Here is a 21,161-nt window from a genome sequence, read left to right on the forward strand (position 1 = left end):
CACAGTGTCTGAAGAAGCCTCTGAAGTGTTCAGCTGTTTGGCACAGAGTGTTGTGGGATTGGTTAAAGGTTTGTGGACTTGTCTTTTGCTGAAATGTGCTCTGACAGCGTTGATATTTTACTTCAACTAATCCACAATTTTTACTTTTGAAGTAAAAATTGAGGGATTACAAAAATTTGTTTGATTCTTCACCAAACACCTGAACACATGAACTCCTCTACTTAGCTATGCTTTACCATATTATACTACAGTCGTCTATGCTAAGTTGTGCTGTACTAGGCGATTATGTTGTAGTGTTTGAAGCAATTTTGTACTTCAATGTTCATATTCTCTATTTTATGAAATTTAGGAATCTGCCAAGTTTTTGAAAATTCTTTTGCAGCATAATACACCTTGTTTTTTATATATGTTTTTTTTTTATAAAAGGTTTCCCACTGTAACAAACTTTCCTGAAACTTTAACTTACATTGACCAACAAGAAATTTAAATCTGGACTTTTAAGAATACATTTTCTTTATTAATACAGCCAGAATACATAAAAATCACTGAAAATATTTGGTGCAAAAAAACAAAACAAAACAAACATTAGTATTTATTCTGTTGAAGCTTAAACTTCCATAACTATCTGTTGATAAAAGAGCTGACATTCCTTGCAGTGATCTGAAACCCAAACAACTGAATCACATGCCAACATGTATTCAAAGTCACCACTAAGTTTTAACAAACCTACGTACAGTAAACATATACATTCAGTATGTAGCTGTTATTCAAGTCCACCACAGATACATTAACATAAACACATCATGTTTAAACATTCAGACTTTTAGTGCTCAGACGGAGATCGTTTCGATTTACTAGGACAATAGTCTCAATATTTTTCATCCGGTGTTAATGGACAACTTGCTGAAAATGCTACATGAAAGCAAAAGAAATAATAATAAGAAAAAACATTAAAAAAATAAAAAAATTTTGGACTGTACTTGTAAACATAAGCTCTTTATGCTGCTAATTTAGCAATATGTAAATGATACTGGGTCAGTGAATTTAGCCAAAAGCACAGTTTGATTTTGTGCATTTGGATAAAAAACAAAATGGTAAATTACAGATTACCCTAGATTACAGAAATGCCTGAAATTCTAAAACTGTAATGCTTCTAGTTACAGTACAACAGATTTAAACCCAATGAGCTAGCAAAGTTAACACTAGAAAAATGTTAGCATTTTAGCTAGCCTGTTGGGCAACGTGATCGGGGTCTTTTAAGCAAACTCATTAGCATTAGCTTCTGTAAAAATCTTAGCCAAGCTTGGTCTAAACTAAGAAATACAATTAACAAAAATTTTAATGAACAAAGATTTGTTCTAGGCATGGGCCAGTTACTGGTATCAAGGTATATCAAATATTTCATTTTCAAGCTGCTAAAAGTTTCTCCCATTCTGATTTAAAGTTTTTTATAATGATATGAAAAGACGGTGTTTTATTCAGATGTGGTGTTATTTCAGTCAGCTCGGTCAGCTGGCTGAAATAAAACTACTGTACTTTACAAGAAAAAACACATTTGGCAATTTGGAAATACTTACAGTTGTTGATAGTTGGGGTAGTACAGGCATGCTGTTAAACTACAGTGATTTTTTTAACATGATTTAGAATTACACAAGCGGCTGTAGATCTCTCAACATTCTGGTGTAAACCTGTTTTTTTTAAATACCAAACAAACTTTTTTCCTATTAATAAAAAGGTGCAAAAGACTAGAAGAGAAAAGTATGCAGAGTGGAAAGCAAGGCAGCACCAGACATCACTCTTTTTAGGACTATTTTAAACAATAGTCATAAATTTACAAGCAGGATGTCCGGCTGGCCATCTGACTCATCTGATTCATTTACCACATATTTGTTCTACATTTTGAAAATAGTCTGCAGACTATTGGTAAACATGTTTTTTGGTAAAACATGTTTACCAAAAATAATAAGTATATGCTGTATTATACTACTGTAATAATCAATATGCCGTGTTATTTTGTTTGTAGTATTTCAATTGTATTTTGATAGCTGACATGTAACAACTAGATAATGATATGAATTTTTATTTCTGGTGACAAAATTTTAGGAATCCACAATATATATCGGTTTATATGCTGATGTTGGTCATTTTTAACATGATCTGATGAGTGAAACTGGGTTGATATTAATGACTGATTTTATTTCCGTCTTGTTTGTGTTTCAGAAGCAGGAGGTTGGTCATGTGGGATCTGTTTGGTTATGTGACAGTGAATGTGATGCGTCGCACTATTATAGGACGTTTCCATATTGTTTCAATCCTTACTAAATATCATTGTTTATATATTGAACATTTTAAACAGAGAGACACTGTGGTATTTTTATGACGTTTATGATGTAGAAGAGGGTGAATCTCACACTAGCCCATCCCTAGCAAACTCTAGAAGGGCCCTAAAATATTGTAATCTTCCACCTGCTTTAGAAACCTCACGTATTGCAGTGTAGCCATTTGTTTTTGTGAACAAATGGTCCAAACAAAACTCCAGTGTGCAGCAAGACACGGACGACGGGCTGTGACAATGTGCACATGCACCGAATACACGCGTCTCATGCATTTCAATTGAGGGTTTGCATCAGATGATGTCGGGCAAAAATATTGCGCTAAGGATGAAAGACAGAAACGGATTTAAACAAAGTCGACAATGCTTTGACCCTGACCCTCTATTTTCTTTTAAGACCTTCTTTTAGACCTGGAGAGCACAAACAGAGCTTTATGGTGGCCATAAACAGCCAGAACGTTGCGTTGTTTGATTGATCCCCACATTATATGAGACTCCTGTACTTTATTGGATAGATACGGACTGAGGCTGTTTGCAGAATTTAACATTAATCAATGTAAACTCACAAACGGGCAGTAATGATAGCAAAGCAGCCAAAGCTAACAGGTGACCAACAATCAGCCGCCAGCAGGACGTGTATGAGAGCGAGGTTCCAGAGTAAACACACACCTGCAGCGCCGTCACACTCTTCCAGCTTTGGCATATATTCATTACCTTGCTAATAACAGCACAGTTGGTGTTCAGGTGTAAATAGGCAGGAGAGACGAAGCAGTAGTTTGTTTGACTGAACAAGTTGAAAATTCTGCTATTGTGCATTATAAACATAGAGAGATTACAATACAGTACCGGTTATAAGACACGACTGTAAAATGAGAATAAATCATGCTTCAGTGTAACGCAGGCAACCTTTAACCTTTAACCTTCTGGGTCCCTCTACTTGTTCTTTGTGGGCTTTTTTTTTATTATTATTTTGTTTAGGAAAACCCGCAGCCTGTGTTACACATGACCAGGTGAAATCTTTATCACCTTACCTTTAAAGTTTTTGATAAATCAAATATCACAAACTGGGTTCCTTCTAATATTTGTGTTGCCATTGACTACCATTCGAACGCCATGTTTAGAACACACTGCCAATGAAATCTGAGTGTAGTTGGAGTTTAGTTTTTATTCTTCCTGGTGTTGAAATTCTTTCATAATTTTCTTGTTGAGTAAATTGATCAATTTCATAAACAGATTTGGGGAAAAAATACGACTGTGTGGGGTTTTTTTTCCTTAAAAAATTTAGATATTTAATCACTAAAATAGACATTTAAAGGGTTAAAATTCCCAAACCTTTATAACTGTTATTACATGATGAGAATTGAAGTTATAAATGGCAATAATATTTTTAAAAAATGGTTGATTCATGAAATTTCTCTGTCATTTTCTAAACGTATTCGGTGGCGAACCAAACCAAGGGACTCCAGAAGGTTAAAGATGAATCCCATAAATGAAAGCACTAGGTTCATGGAACTGATGGGTGATATGTCCCTGACGTTGCTTTGGAAATCCTAGTGTGCGTATTTATACTTTTGTCTTTACCGTTCTCTCAGCCTGTACGCACAAATCTGCAACCCAAAGTTCCTCCCCCCACCAATCCTTTCGGCACCCAAACGGTTTCTCATTTCACCATCCGTCAGCAAAAATGTAACAGGAAGCGACTTTCTGCTGCAGAGATGTCCTTTTTAACACCATCCCAATCACGATCCCTGCCGCCGGAATGTTTGTGCGTCTGGTCCCCATGGAGACCGCCGTTGCCCTTTTCACGTCAAAAACAATCAAACACAATTAATGTTGCTTTTCTCCACGGTCTGTTTTGCATCCAGTGAGTGTGTGGTTGTTGGTCTGGGTGGCGGTGGAGCAGAGGGGGCCTTACTGCTCCACCTGGAGGCTGTCTGTCTTACTGCCCGACGCCTTAAAGCTGCTCACCTCTTCGAACACCAGCTCTACAGACAGACAGGAGCAGAGGGGGAGAGAACATGTTAGGAAATAATGGTGAGGGTTTTAGGTACAGGCATTTTGCAGTCATTTTGTTTGCATGTCAAACGTTTTGTCACATTACAGCCACAAACTGCAATTGAGACATCTAACAACTTTCTTTAAAACCATGACTTTCTCCTTGGCCCTCCTCCAGAAATGCCAGAGTGCGACGTACTGCCCACTGACTACTGCTACTCTCACTCAAAGGGTGGCGCCAAAGTCACATCAGATGAAGATCAGGTCACAAGGAGAAGAAGAAAATCAACAGAAACGCTTGTTTGAACGAAACACAGCCTGGATCATTTTTACTTTGTTTTCTTATGTCACACAAAATCGCAGTAAAACACGATGGAGGTTTGTGGTCTTAACATGACAAAATGTGAATAACTTCAAGGGGTGTGAAAATATTTGCAAAGAAATTGCGAAGTTAGAGGAGGTATATTATGTATTTTCCACGCCTGTGAAACAATTTTAGAGCACATTCAAGTAACTGTTACCTTCAGCTGTTATGAAAAGTAAGAAAATATCAAAAACAACTTCAAACACATTTGTCATATCTGACTGCTGGAAATTGGTGTCTGTCTCTTTAAGAAGCTTATATCCTTTCCAACACTCGTCACTACAATGCTTCTCAATAATGCTGTTTGCAGCCATTCGGCTCAGCAGATCCGCAGTTCCACCAGGTGTTTGGTAATTGCTGCTGCCGCTAGTCTAGAGGAACTGTGTGGGGGGGGGGGCTGGAGCTCGGCTGGGGACTGAGCTCCACAGTGGAGATTTGGGTAAAGAGGCGGTGCATTGCATGAACAGGCATTAGGGCACACCTTAATGGTTGCCATGGGAGATTCAAGGATTCCTCAAAATGAACAAATGAATCAAAGCAACCTCCATGTGTTTGATGGGCTATTTTGCAAAATACTGATTTTAATTTCAGGTCTGAATTTGTAAAAAGCACAAAGCTGTCACCTTTCCACTCCTCCAGAGTCCGGTCCTTGCTCTCCAGCGTTTGGTCGTAAGGCGGAGCCTCCGGCTCGTCATCTGGGTCGTGGTACTGCGAGAAGTAAGGGTGGGCCAGGGCCTCGCTGGCCGAGATCCGCTCATCACAATCCAGAACCAGCATGCGCTTCAGCAGGTCGATGGCTGCCAGGGTGACAGGAACAGGAAGGTAAGTGGAGGAGGGTTTGGCCGCGGCTCACCAACGGTACGGAGAGCAGCTGGTGTCACAAAAATCAGATCAGGCTCTCAATGGTTTTCTAACAAGCTGAGAATGTTGGATAATTGAATCTGTGGTGCATCACCAAGTGGGTTTGCTCCCCTGAAGATCTTTTCCATGTCTTGTTGGGGCATGAAGGGAAGAGACTGGATGTACTTCTGGGCCTGCAAACAGAGAGCAGCGTTCAGCACTCCCACATACTGACTGGTCAATCAGCGACTCTGTGAACCGAATGTCTGATCACTCAGATCACACTGCTGTGGATGAAAATAGCAGCACAGAGTTTTTATTTCCCCGTCTGCTCCCAGTCGGTTCATACTCACGTGTTCGGAGCAGATCTTCTTCAGCAGGTCTGGTGTCGGAGTGCCAACCACCTCCATGATTCTCTTCAGCTGGTCGATATCTAACGGCAGGAGGAGTTAAAGAGTTTCCTGTTTCTGCTTTCTGTCAACTTACAGGTTTCAGATCAAACAACTTTTATTTATAGACAGAAAAAATGTTTTCAAATGATGATTCCACATATCAAGGTAAAAAAAAGAGGATTTTAACCAACCTTTGAATAGAAAAATTGGTTCTTGAATCAAAGTTGTGACCCTAAAATTCAAAATGAAATTACTAAAGACTTGCTCCTATGCACTTACAGCATATGGCAGGCATATTCCTTAAAACTATCTTAAGAGTCATCCCAATAATCTGGGAATATTTACAATGGTTGGAAATGGAAAGTCGGCACAGAAACAGGCCTAAAAGTCATGCTGTGTGAATGTTGGATGTTCTGGGTTCTAGTTTGACCTCCTGTTCTAGAACGTCATCAGATTGTGGGATGATGTGTTGCTTTTTCAGATCTTTTAGCCGAACTCGGGTTCCCATAACGGATCTGTTTAAGTGATTCCTTGAGGAAATAGTTTTACACGGCGCAGCCTGAGTCTTTATAGAATATTGACACAAACTCTGCAGACAGCTTTTTTTTAGGCATTGCAAGTTACCCAACACTCAAAGATCAGACGATATAATTAAATTTAGCTCAGTTCTTTGGCTCTGAATAGGAAACTCTAGATAATTCAGCCTTTTGTTGTCGCTGCTATTCATTCCACGTAGTAGCAGAGCTCCATTTCTGAAAGAGTAAGGATTGTAATGCAAATCCGTGAGAGATCTCTGAGCCTCAGAGAGGTTCCTGTGAAGTAGAAAGAGGACTCATGCCAAGACGGTAAAGGATACAGTCAGTGCCGGGGAATAAAACTTTTCCTTTCAGCAATTCTCCCATGATACAGCCCACAGACCAGATATCAACTGGAACAGAAACCAAAGATCTTCAGTCAAGCCGTCTTCAAAGACTTCACTTCCTGAATGTCTGCTGTGTCAGAGCTGCTCACCATTCTGGTTGTAGTGCATCCAGTTCAGCATGATCTCTGGTGCTCGGTACCAACGTGTCGCCACATATCCTGTCATCTCATCGTCCGTCTGTCTGGCCAGTCCAAAGTCAAGAATCTGTTGGGAATAGAAGAAGCTTTTACTTTATGGTCCACAGAGGCTCCAGTAGAAGTTGCAGCGTTGACGTGAATGTGGATCTTACCCTGAGCTCACAGTCTTCGTTCACGGCCACGTTACTTGGCTTGAGGTCCTGAAAAGGGACATTAAAACACCAGTAAACATCAGTAAATTAAAAACAAATAAGGTCATAATGGGCTGAAGATGCTGATTTAAATTAAATATAGAGTGTACCCTGAATAATATATATAGGAATACATGAGACCAAAACGGGCATAGCTCTTTATTTTAATGGTTCAAACACCAAATACACCTTAACATGCATTAATATGCATATGAATGGATATTAGTATGTATTAATATGCATAATTTGTTAGCCACCTTGGTGCTACTGCAGAAGCTAACATCTCCAGTTTCCTTAATGCCTCTCTAGGCGTTTCAGCCAATCAGCAGCAAGGAAAACACATGGCACTCTTGAATAGGCTGAATTCTTCAGATCAGCCAATAGGTATTTCTGCTTCTAAAGTTGATGTGTCTTTCAACTGTTTAGGCGAATTTTCCAGGAATAATTTGGAGTTACGCTCCACAGAAAAATTTGTTAATCAGCAAATCCTGGACAACTGAATCATGAATAGACAGAGGTCCAGTATATCTAACACGCCATATAAAGAGTTAAGCATTTCTAATGAATTATGGATTCTATTTCACATTGACTTTAAATGACCTTTTTTTTTTCTTTAGATTTCACCTTCTTTCCATCGATGGGAGTTTTGGTTCCTGTTGGACCGATTGATTCTAACTAAAGGAGGAACTTGAACTCCTGATCAAATCCAAGCTACAAAGAGCAAACCGCCGCCAGTAGACATTAATAAATTCATATTTATAACCACATTTCCTTTTAGTAAAATACGAGTTTAACACAATTACCAAACACTGTTAAAGTAAAAGTTTTTAAAAAGAAATTTAACTTTAATTATAACATCTAAAATATGTTCAGAAGCTCATTTTCCATGAACCATGAGGGAGAATAAACACAGAGTGAAGTCACATGCCTGGCCCCATAAGGGCTGATTACACAACCAAACAGATGTGACAATAAAAGCAACAGGAAATTTTACTCCTTGAGCTCATTTCTTGTGTCATAAATAGAGCAAATGCTACTGATTAGAAAAGAGGATATGATAATTTCAGTGCAGATGATCTAGGCCGGCATGTTGCCAGGATACCACAACAAACTAAATATCTAATTAGGCAGGTTCCCACAATGCCAGGACAGTTTGGCCTGTGCATAGATGCAGGTATTCACTGAAGTTCTTACAGCCCTTCTTGAATGTTGTACATTTATTATTTTAATTGTGAGAATGTAGCAGGATAAAGACTCAACATTACCAGAAGAAAGCCTCAAAGTTAAGAGAAAAAAAAAAGTGTAATAAAAAATAAATCTTTTGATAGAGTTAACAAGAATCTGATGTGACCAGCTGGTCTAGTCCAAGGCTCTTTCTTCAAACAGACTCAGTCATTTCAACAATCATTTCAAAGTCCTGCTACTGATAAGAATTTGATGCTAATGTGTTAAAAGATTAAATGTTTCCTTTTCTGTAAAACTGATACCGAGGATAACTTCACATATTCAACATTCCTCATTTTAATTTGAAATTATTTTTTATGGACAAATTGTCATAATATTACAACTTAATGCTCCTAATATCTTTAATAACATTATGACTTTATTTTCACTATGTTATGACTACTCTTGTATAATTATGACTTTATTTTCCTAATATTATGATTTAGGTATTGTAATTAACTTTTTTTTTTAGCCTGGCCTAATAATCCATCGCACATTATCATTCAGCCCCTGTTACTCGGACACCACCAAGGAAGGTTTCAGTGACTCCTAACCGTTTTCACTCACTTCACTGATACGTTTCCATCACATAAAATCTTGTCAGAAACACCGGAGCAGAGCAGACGGAGCGTCTGGTTCTACATTTAGACATCTATCTTTTGAGTTTCTCACCAAACCAGGACAAGAAGCAGGAACTCACCCGGTGGATCAGTCCAGCTGAATGGATGTACTGTTCAGCCGGCGGCGGGGTGGGGCAGGAGGGCACGGGAGAGAGGACATAAAGGAGGCAGAGGTCAGAGAGCAGCTCACCACATTAGTTTCTCCTTACAGGCAGACTGCTTTTGTCTTCGCCATGGTAACGGGCTGAGGCTGAATAGAGCGCCTCTTTACAGCTGCCTGTCTGAGCAGCTGGGCTCGTTCGGTTCCTCTAACCTTCACGCTACCTTCTAAACAGAAATATAACTTCTTTCAACATAGAAACCTCAGTCTCTACTTCACTGCTGATGGACAACCAGTTAGCTTCCTGATGATGTGTGGAGGAAACGTCTTTACTCTTGGTTACCTTCAGGCCGCGAAGCAGCTGGTAAATTAGGAACTGCACATGCTCGTCCGACAGCCTCTGAAACTTGACGATGTTGTTGAGGTCTGCGCCCATCAAGTTGGTCACCAGGTAGCTGAAAAAGCAAAGATGGATAGGGGTGGGGGACTTGGTGATGCTGCCATAGCAACCGTCAGAGATCTCTGCAAGCCTTTAATCCCCTTCAGGTCAACCCCACGTCCATCCACATGCATAACAGCTGCTCCACCTGAACAGCTTGTGGGAAATACCAAGTGAAAACGGATTTACAGCTCGTTGAAGTCTTCTAGTGTCCCTGCCGGCGTGAAGACGTCCAGCAGCCCGATGACCTGCAGAGACACAAGCCGAGACGTAGGTCTGTCTATTCGGGTAGGGGTGTTTTAACATTTTCTTCTTCTTCTTTTTTTTTTTCACTAACGTTCTCGTGTTTCATGTGCTTGAGAAGCCGGAGTTCGCGGTACGAGCGGCGGCTGTGGATCAGAGACTGAAAGGGCCTGGAGAGTTTCTTCACCGCCACCTTCTGCCTGGAGACCACGTCATAAGCCGAGCTGGGAGGGAAGACAGACGCAAGAAGCTCTTTATTCAAATGATCCTTTCTTTTACTGTGGCAGAAAAATGTAGTCGTAGCACTGATTGAAGGGGTGTGCATGAGACTGACGTGACATAAATATAACTGTCATGAACATGAAGGAGTCTTCATGAATGTTTATGACTGTTGTCATGAAGTGTCGTTCTGTAAATAATGACACTTTTAATGCAAAGATTAAATACTTAATGGACTTTTAATGCAAGTTTTCATGTAATTTTCTTAAAAGTGCCATTATTTAATGAATGATGCAAACTTGACACTTTTAATGCAACTTTTATTACAACTTTGCATTAAAAATGTCATTACTTACAGAATTATACTTCATGACAGCAGTCATAAACACTCATGAAGACTCCTCCATTCCCATGACAGGAGTCTTGTCATGTTTGCAAAACAGCAAGAAACCTGTCCAAACCAACCAGGCCCTGTGTGAAAAAATAATCACACCCCAAACGTAATGACTGCTGGTGGAAAGTGGGTCAAAAGGGAAAAGCAAAGCAGATCTGTAAGGGGATGAAGACTTTTTCACTGGGACCTGGAGGTAGAAAGAGGTTCCTGATGGATGAACCTGGAATCAGCTGGAGCTGGGTGAGTCTGCGCTGGATCAGGTGGATAATGGGAGACAGGCGGGCGGAGGCACACGGAGAGAAAGAGGATGCGGCGCAACAGAGGAAACGAGGATGTAACACATTATTCAAGTTCTGCTGGTTTATTTATTTTTTCCCCATTTTCCTCTATTGAACTGAAAATGTCCAACCACGTAACAACCGCTAAGCCCCGCTGCAGCCGCCATTGTTGAGCTGATGTCTGTTCAAGCCTGCCAGCTTTGTTTTGACTCAGTCAATACAGGCATCAGACAGGCAGGCAGGAAGGGAGGGTGAGGGTTGAGAAACGCCAGCAAGCATGATGGAAACAGAGCGAGAGAAGAAGTGAAACTTGTGAAATGTGATTATCTAAACAAAACTAAACAGAGACAACAGGGGAGATGCTACGTCATTTCCCTTAAGAAACAAAACAAAGCAAACAAAAGACAGCTCATATAATTTTCTACAGTAACTTAATTTCCTGATGGTCTGTAATGTGAACATGTTTGAATAAATGGCTGACTGTGGTCCTGAATCACCTGCTGCCAAGCCTGATGTCCACAGTCCAGCTGGGACGTCCAGCCGGGACGTCCAGCCGGGACGTCCAGCCGGGACGTCCAGCCGGGACGTCCAGCCTGCTCCATCTGACACCAGCCAGGCCTCACAGACTCACACATACCTTTTTACTCTGCCAGCTTCCATACAAGGGCCTCAGCACCCCACTGTCAACACACACACACAGGAGCCACTGATTTCTGTTCTTCTCTTTTATTTCAGCTTCATTTCAACATCCTCAGACTTCAAAATGGAACAGGAGGCGCAGGAGGAGCAACTAATGTCTGCTGCAAAGAGAACTATTTTTAACCAGGCCTCCTCATCTGTTAAAATGATTGATTTAAATATATAAAGAAAAAATTTGCATTATTGTTTGCTCATTCAGTAAATGAACAAAACGCCGACCTGTTATCTAGAATCCGTGACATCACCAAATTTTCCACATTTAGACATCCGTAAAAAGTCTTACATTCATGTAGCTGAAATTAAGACCTTAAAATGTCTTAAATTCATTAAAGACAATTTGAGTTGGCCTCAAACACACCATAAAATACGTATAATCACAAGTCATAAATAGTGTTGTGGTCTATGCAGGTTTTTTCTCACAGGACTTTTCTATTAGGCATAAGTTTGAGTCACATGCAGATTTCTTCATGGCATTCTGTCAGGTTAAAAGCTGCTAGTTCATCAATGGTTTCCTGGACAGCTTGCCTCTGTTGCCAGCCCCTACAAGGCTAGATGCATTCTGTGCAAAAAAGCTTGGCACTGCGAGGGTTAAGGCTGCAGAGAGCCATATGCCGTATGAGAAGCACAAAGCTGCTGCCAAGAGCCACAAACAGCCACTAAAAGATCCCAGAAATTTCCTTGGTATATTTCTGTCATGATATGTGTCTTAACTTTTATTCATAATGGTCTTAAAGTCTTAAATTTGAAACCTGCATTAATTCTGTTAGCTACCTTCTGTTGTTGGTGACTCGTCTAAATACCAGCAGTAAAGACAATCAAAGAAATTGAAATATAAGCCTGCCTTGCTACTGCTAGTTCAGTTAGCTTAGCATACATGTAAAAACTTAGGAACTTCACCTCTAAACACATACACTGCATTTCATAATAGTCTGCTAAAGCAGGATGTGACAGTTAGTTGAGTAACCAGAGCAACTATTTGTTAGAAATTCAGAGTGAGACCTGGAGTTAGATGTCAAGTTGGAGGGAAGAAATATTTTCCATTTGGTTGATAAAAAGTGGTTGATAAAATTGATAATTTATCCTCCTATGCAAAATGTCACATAAAAAAAACATGGAAAGGGTATTGCCTTCTATCTAAACAACAACCCGGTTAAAGAATTACAAAGATTCTTTTATTCACATAAAAATGTGAATAAAAAGTTACCTTACAATGAAGCTTCTTCCAGCTTGACCTTAAACACTTTTACTTAGGCTAAATTTGAGCACAAAGTATGCATGAAAAAAGTCACATTCTCTAAATATTCTCATTTGCTCAAATGGATATCCATAGATGATTAATATTTGGACAGATTTCATATTGTCTGCACTCTCCAAACAGCAGCTTGAAACATTTATCTTTATGATTGCAACTTTTATGTCTTCTTCACGGCCCTGGTCCACCTGTCAATAAACCTCTACTGCAGTTATGTCATTAAAACTTCAAACAGGGTCAGAAAACTCTGAACTCATTTCTCAAACCAGTTCAGCATATGTTTAATCAATAATTGTGGCAAAAACATAATAAACAAAGCAATATATTTAATTAATAGCTAGTCTGGTTCAAACTCAGTCTCTTTCTGTCTTAGTGTCTTCTGAGGAAAAGTAAATATTCAGTTTGTTTACAGCTTGATGGCATGAAGCTGAAAAGACAAGAAAGCTGAATTAGAAACAATATAACAGCTTGCAGTCCTTTAAAGTTTTTGTCTCGCATCTCATCAAAATTCAGGAAATGGCGCATGTTTAATTATTAAGTGTGTTTTGTATTTATAACAATACTTCCTGTGGCATTCAGGCTCTGTGCTTCTAAACTATCACTACAGCCAATTCTGCATTCTGTCCTTTTATTCTTCACAGAGAACAGGGAATATATTCTTCAGCTTTCGTTTTGTCGAGTTTTATTAAATATCCACATTCTTGACCTGAGGTCAGCAGTTTTAAGCGGATTTCAAGAACTCCTTGTTACTTTATTTTGATAAGTAATAAGAGATGTTAAAATGCCCTTTAAGAAGCAGTACTTATGCTAACTTCCATCACTTCTACGTTTTGCACCCCCAACTCCCATCCCCCCTTCCTGTGTTGGTCAGACCCTACCATGAGAAAATTGGCGACAAAGGCTAGAGATCAAAATTAGAAATGCAAAGAAGCTAGGGTAGAGTTCAATTATATCCCTGACACAATAGTGCTTCTCCCATATTTATTTGGACATGTGGGAAAATTCCACAGCAAGTACACCACAGCTTCCATCCACTGCAAAAGCATTTAGACATATACTGAAATATTACAATAAATAATAAGCAATAACATTACTTAATCTCCTCATGAAAACTATGCAAACACTGGTGAAGACTCACTTTCCCCTCTAGATACCACATACTTGAAAATAAAAGTGAAACTGACAGCATGACCAATTTTCTGATTTATTGGGTTAATCTTATGACCCTTGAGGTCAGCATTAATATTTCCTTACCATAGAGTCAACTGGCCCTTCAAAATGGAGAAAACAATACAATGAAATAGTAATGTTACAGCTAAAGTAATGTACCCCACTTTTTATCTCAAAACACACACACACACAAACACACACACACACACACACACACACACACACACGCATACACACACACGATTCAATCAGTAGCACATCAAAATGGACAAATATATTTTAAAGATGTTACAGGGCTTGATATTGAATAAGATCTGTCTAATTTTAACTCCACGTAGCATGTTTTTAAGCATGCTAATATACACAATAAGATAGGAAGTTGTGGGAAAGACTCTACAGTATTTCAACTCCAGAGATTTAAGTGACATGACTCTAAAACCAGTAGCATTTAACCTAATTAAAGCTATGTCTAGGTTTTATCAGCAATGAAATAACATGTGAACATGTGAAGCATTATTGTAGCTGACTATATTTGGCCGACATAGGTGGCAAAACTGTTTTAGCTAGCAAAAAGCAGTGGGATGGTGGAATAATCTAGCTAAAACAAATTACTTTGCTGAAAACAAAGGCATAAAGAAGTACAAAAATTGGAAAACAGCTTTATTTATTACAATTAATTGGATTATTACCATATTTAAGGAGTTGGATAAAACTGGATAAAAGTTAGCTAAACTCCTGAACCACACATGGCTAAAAGAACTTATAAATTGATGCAAGAAGCTGAAGACATTTAAAAGGGTACCATCTTACTGATTTATTGGTTTGAAAAGATAACTCAAAGTAATAGATTAAAATATAATTGTGCAGTTTGAGGTTGGCTAAAACAATATTAGCATGGCAAGCTAGCAAATGCTACAAATTGCTAATGCAGTGTTTCTCAACCCCGGTCCTCACCGCCCCCCTGTCCTGCATGTTTTAAGTATTTTCCTTCTGCCACACCTGAAGTGTATCTCTGGGTGATTAACAGGCTTCTGCAGTACTTGATGGTCATGCAATCATTTGAATCAGCTGTTCTGGAATAGAGGCTCATCTAAAACATGCAGAGCAGGGGGGCGGTGAGGACCAGGGTTGAAAAACACTGTGCTATCATATACCAGCAGAACTGCCAACTTTTTGGATAAAGCTAAAGTATAAATCATCAAAATAGAGTAGCAAAAATAGAAACGGAAAAACAATTCTGAAAAGTACAAAAATACATTTAAACTTGTACAAATATGCAAGTTTAAGTGTACAATGGAGTAAAAGAAAATTGAACAAAAAAAAACAGTTTGATCTAACAATTAATGACTATTAAAATCTTACAATAATAATTACAATTATGATTATTATCATTGCTAAACTGCAAGTGGTAAAAAAAATGGCATGTTAATCCAGAAACATATGATAGTGAATCTGAGAATAGCAAGATTTATTTTAATAATTCAGAAGCTTCTCAAGATTGTAATGGCATCTGGCCTGATGTCTGATAAAGACTCGTCTTTTTTATCGTTTAACCTTTTGTCACATCGAAATGAGTTTTGCTGCTACATAAATACACAAATTGGTCATACTTTTAAGATAAAGTCATAAAAACAAATTACGTCTTCTATAATTCAAGTGTGTAAATCAAACTAATGACATCCTATTAGATATAGAAATATGCAAACATATCTAATATGATCTGCTGGTTCCAGTAAGGACCGCCTGGGAGTCTGCAGTAAAACAAAAATGGTTGAAAATGCTGAACTGACCACTAAACTGTATTATTTTCAGTGTTAATTCTATATTACTCCTACACTATATTTACTGTTGCTGGTAAATAAAACAGTCTTTGCAACTAATCATCCTATTTTGTTACTGGAGAAGAAAAAACTTTATATCCCTTGCAATGGGCAGCAGTAGAGGTCACATGGCCACATTTATATCCAGTCTAAAAACATATTTTGGGATTGTGTTCCCTGAATGCTAAACAGCCTTTGGCAACATATTATTTTTGTCCAAGAAGATCAGCTCCAAATTGAGCAAACCGCTTTCATACCTTGAGGACACAAAGATATGCTTGATGAGTTTGTGCTGTGAAAGAAATACTTCCAGAGACAGATAAACTGCAGCAGAAGTCGTGATCCAGCCATACATTTTTAATCTGCTGCTATTTTTGAGCACAACTCTGAAAGCTGCAAGATGCAAAACACCGGAATTACGAAGCAAACAGAGAAGCATGCCAACGATCAGATATGACAGACGGTATTTTTAGTGAAGTCATGCTAGCAGTTTGTGAGCTGTTGGGATCAAAGCTGCTGTCTTAGCATGCAGCCACAGGATTCGTTAGGTGTGGCCAAACAGCCTGAGTTTGTGTGTAATCTGACCCAATCCATCATCCCACACTGCGGAACCACAGGTCCTGTTACACTAATGAAACTACTCCATGTACCTCTTTGACAAAAAGATGCCTTAAATTGGGACTGAAAAGAAGAGAGGAGAATTAAGAGCTAATGCCCACATATCGCTTAAACAATTACACAGTGTTCACATTACAAGCACAGATTTGAATGTGTTTTATGGATACGTGTTTTCTTTAGAAATCAAAATCTGAAAAATGTGGCATGCATTCATAATCAATCTCCAAAACTTAATGCTAAACGTTGACTGAGCCATTCTGACACATTAAAGTAGACCTAACCCCCTAACCCTAACCCCACCTGGATTTCAAGACTTTTTATCCTCTAACATGTTTTTATCCAGGATAGCCTTGTAGTTAGCTCCCTCCATCTTCCCATAAGCTCTGAACAGCTCCTCCCTCGCCGCTGAAGAAAAGCACCCCAACAAGATGCTGCTGCCACCATCATGTTTCACTGTGAAAATTACAAAAGTCCAGTTGTACGCCAATGTTGCGGTTTGCTGTGTTCTCATGACTTGCAGTAAGCTGCAAGCAGGTCTCACAGCATTTTACAAAATGTTTTTTTTTTTTTTACATAAAAAGTGAAGCTCAACATTTTTTCTTATCCTATAATCACATTTCCTTACTGGCTGGGATCTGGCCACCCCTATAGAACATTTCTGGGGACGCCACTGGCTTTATCACACCTTGGCGTTCTATCATTTTTTATGTGTACTTTCTAAAAGAAAAAAAATGTTTTTTATTCTTAAAACAAGAACATAAAATCTCCTTTTCTTCCTTTAGGTAGTCAGCTGGTGTAGCTTAATGAACACAGTTCAAGGAGTATCACCGTGACATATTGCCATGGCAACGACATACCACTAGCTAATGAAGTATTTGCCCTAATATGAAGCAGCTGCACGGTTTTACAGGGCAGGAAACAGAGTGTGTGCAGGTGGCAAAGCAAAGAAAGTGCTGGATGATGATGATGGGGATGATGGGAATGATGATGATGATGATGATGATGCAAGCAGCTGGATTCCTGGGTATCAACCTGGCTGTGATGCTCAGGCGGGGACCTGCAGGGATGCAGCTGAAAATAAGAGGCTGAATCAGGGCATGTATGGGACCAGGAGGGAACTCCGGTTTCATTCTTTAAATCCCCTTCGTGCACTAACAGCTATTTATCTTTGTTTGTGAGCAGTAATAGTTCACTCTTTCCTAAAATTCAAAGGAATAAAAGCAGAAAGTCCAGATCAAAGCTCATGTCTGCTGCATGACTTCCAGTAAACATTGTGGCGGCGAAGCCTCGCCCCTCCACACCGCGCCGCACCGCGCCGCGCCGCGCCGCACACCAACACTCACCACACCGTGCCGTAGGCTCCAGAACCCACCGGCGTCAGGTTCTGGTACCGCTCCGGAACCTCCCATACGGTCTTGTTCAGCTCCTGCCGGTAGAATCCCGGTCTGGCTGACATTTTTTTTTTCTCAACCGGCTTCAGAAAAGGAAGAAACGAAAGAAAAGAGAGGTGGAGGGGGGAGAGCAGAGCCGAAAATAGGTAGATATGGACCGCCGTCTGCTGCCCGAGCCGAGCCGAACTGCTGCTGCTGCTCCCCGGCCAGTCAGTCAGTCAGTCAGCGCCTCTCTGTCTCACCCCTCCCTGACTTCCTCACTCTCCCAGACACCGCCCCCAACCCCCACCATCCACTGGAGAAACTCATTACACAACAACCAGTCATTATATTATATTATATTATATTATATTATATTAAGATGTTGTAAGTCACATTTCATCCAAGTGTTTTCGGTTTCTGATTTATTCATTTTATTTAGGTCTTTTATTTAATTTTATTGCTTAGTTTACTTACCCAAATCTACCCCCTCAATTACAAAGGATTGTACGGTGATGAAAACAATATTACGCATGGTTTCAGTGTTGGGTCTATGACGAGCCGTCACAACCGGGAGAGGCCCATGGTAACTCTGGAGGAGCTGCACATATCCACCGCTCAGGGGAAGACATTTATTGACAGAACACGCTTTGGTTAGAAGAACGCTGATCAGATGAGAACAAAGTTGACTTTCTTTTGCCTACATGAAAAAAGCTTGTGAAACATGAGGAGAAATACTGAGCATTTCTTTAGATGTTGATTAAAAACAGATTAAGCTATATTTATGTACCAGTCTATACCTAAAGATAATTCAGAATTTACTGTATGGCAAGACTTGAAAACAGACACCAGACACTCTCCTCCTAAAGAGTGACATGGGAAAAATGTCACTCTTTAGGCATGCAAGGTCAGAGACAAAAGGCTGGGAGCTGTAGTTGTTACAAGAGGCGCTTCTCCACATTTTTACTCTCCAAAAGAGAACGAGTCCTGCAGCCTGCAGTGACTTCATTGACTGGAGAGAATAATGTTAACTAAAGGAGCCATCGTCTCAAAAAGTCACTCGTATTCCTTAAGAAAAACAAAGTGGCATGATTATCAGTCTTATGACTGAATAAGTATGTTATTAATGAAACACTATCTCTTCAACTGAGATAGGTTTACTATCTGATAGTTTTACCAGAAGTGAACAAAATCAACAAAATCAAGAATAGCTAATTTAGCCAAAAAAACAACTAATACATTATTACATCATTATTAATAAAAGACTACATCATTATTAATCAAAGAATAACATAGGTTATTACATTATAATATATCATATTATATTGTGTATATTGTATTGAATGAAGTTTTATTTGTGGCCAGTAGGGGGCAGTAGTAATCAACCCCACCGTTCAATCATCAAATGAGGTAAAACAAACAAAAATACAGGTTTCTAAGGTTACACATTCTACAAAACTCACATATTTGTCTATCTATATAAACTCCCCCCCAAAAAAAATAACTAGGTAAATCCTGAAGTCTGAACAAATCATCCATCCATCCATCCATTTTCTGAACACCCTTGTCCCTCAGTGGGGTCGGGAGGGGTGCTGGTGCCTATCTCCAGCTAACGTTCCGGGCGAGAGGCGGGGTACATCCTGGACAGGTCGCCAGTCTGTCGCACTGAACAAATCAGTGTGTCTTTATTTTCAGTTTTATCTCTGATAGTTGTTAGTTTTATCATTTTAAATTTCTCCGGATGTATAACATCATGTAAGAATCTAGATTTTCGGCCTGTAGGTTTATATCTGGCCAGATCTTTTGGATCTGATTTTAATGAATTGCTGTAGTACCTTATGAAAGATGTATATGGGCCAAAAGGTTATTATACCGAACCACGGCAGAATACAGTTTCTGTCCATTTCTTACAATGAAATATTTCAGAAAATTATCAGATTTCACAGTACAATGACTGTTTTCTATGAGGTTAGGTATTATTTGCTTGTGTGCCACTATGTCACATTGGATATGAACCCTGTATTGCTGCTCCAGTGCAGAAAAAAACAACTCAGCATATCAGCTAAGCCCAATGTAGACAGAATGGATCTTTGGTCTCAATAACTTTGCTGGTGTTCTCCAGGAACTGCTGTAGTGCAGGTATTAATGTTTCCCTTAATTCTGCTAAGAAATACCCAGAAACAGCAAACAGAACATAATGTGTGTTCCTATTCAGGAAGGCTGAATTATCTGACCATCCAGGTCTCAGTCTCTTGCGGCGACCATCTCTGATAAGATCCCTTTCATTGCACATTCTGGGAGAATAAATATCTTTGAAGAAAAGATAAGAAAACATCACCTCTGACTGCACCTGTTGTGCAGTCAGAGGTGGTGTTTCTGTAGCTCTGGTATAAGTCATTAAGGAAACTGAGGAGGATGCTGTTGATTGATTTCTGGTATTTTGACGTAGCGTAGCTAAAATATCGCATCTTCCAGGGGTTGATTGTAAACTAATCAGGGACAATGACCAGATGTCATATCAAACTTTCTGGTGGTCTTTGTCAGTTAGGGCAGACTGTGAGCAGAGCCACCTTGACCGGTTGCCTGTCTGAGGAACACCTTCAGCTCTTCACTGGAGAGGTTCCAACCCCCCTTCCACGCCTTTGTTTGCATTTGGAAGAACATTGTGATGCACAAAAGATCCCATTTCAAACGCAGTGTGAATGGATCTGGTTCAGGAAACAAGACAACACAGATTCTTGTCAAGTCTTCCAATTAAGTCATTCACAGACATCCCGAAGACCTTGGTATTGGTCTCAGTCACTTGAACTTCAGATATTTCTTCAACAAAGACCCTGGCATTTGGTAAACCCACCCAGCTGGGGAAGCTTTGGTCTGTATCCTGTGTAAGTCTGGAAATGTTGGATATTCAGTTTCAGAGACATGTGATGGCATGCCATGTTGCCTGTATCAACAGTCTAGGTAAGTAGGACACCTCAGGATGCTGGTAACTTTCTGGGTCACATACAGCTGGATGTCAATATCCACACTGTATCATCGGTGGAGCAGTGGGTGGAGAGACAAGCTGAGTAATCCATCATAACAGTGTTAATGCTCTCAGTACATCAGAGAGAGTGGTGTAGTTCACCTGGCTGCTAATCTGGTCTATTTAGCCCAGAAGCAGGCACGGAGCTATAGGGGGGCCCGGGCCTGGAGGTGCCAGGGAGGGAGGAATGGTTTCAAGTCATTGAAATATGTGATTATAGATAGAGAAAGTGCGCCCTCGCCTGTTGAGAAGGGTGTATTTAATGTTAAATACACCCGCCTCCCCAATCCGCTCAACAGTTTCAGTTTCACTCCACGTAAGGGGCCCGGTGATTCCTTAGGGGCCCGGTGATTGGTTAGGGGCCCGGTAATTGGCCCCGCCCCCCGGCCCGACGCTGACTTGTTCCGCTAGTGCCCAGAAGTAAAGGAAATACAGCTGGATCGTCGTCACATGTAGAACAGAACCAGTGCTTGTTGGTTCTGACCCGTTTCCACTGTGAGAACAGCTGAACTGAGTT

At 39.8% G+C, this 21,161-nt stretch overlaps 1 protein-coding gene across 1 annotated transcript; it reads right to left on the bottom strand.

Moving 5' to 3' along the window:
- Positions 1-769: 769 nt before the first annotated feature.
- On the bottom strand, positions 770-17,881 carry mapk11 (mitogen-activated protein kinase 11). Its single transcript, XM_007571999.2, has 13 exons — positions 17,593-17,881; positions 9,894-10,023; positions 9,746-9,804; positions 9,461-9,572; positions 9,098-9,127; positions 7,135-7,182; positions 6,935-7,049; positions 6,780-6,851; positions 5,885-5,964; positions 5,647-5,725; positions 5,315-5,488; positions 1,947-4,317; positions 770-1,910 (listed from the first exon to the last, which is right to left on the bottom strand). Exons 1-12 carry the CDS (start codon positions 17,703-17,705, stop codon positions 4,244-4,246), a joined length of 1,086 nt encoding a protein of 361 aa, XP_007572061.1. The 5' UTR covers positions 17,706-17,881; the 3' UTR covers positions 770-1,910; positions 1,947-4,243.
- Positions 17,882-21,161: the final 3,280 nt, after the last annotated feature.

The sequence above is a fragment of the Poecilia formosa genome, unplaced genomic scaffold, assembly GCF_000485575.1.
Source record: "Poecilia formosa unplaced genomic scaffold, Poecilia_formosa-5.1.2 Scaffold292, whole genome shotgun sequence".
Lineage (NCBI taxonomy): Eukaryota > Metazoa > Chordata > Actinopteri > Cyprinodontiformes > Poeciliidae > Poecilia > Poecilia formosa.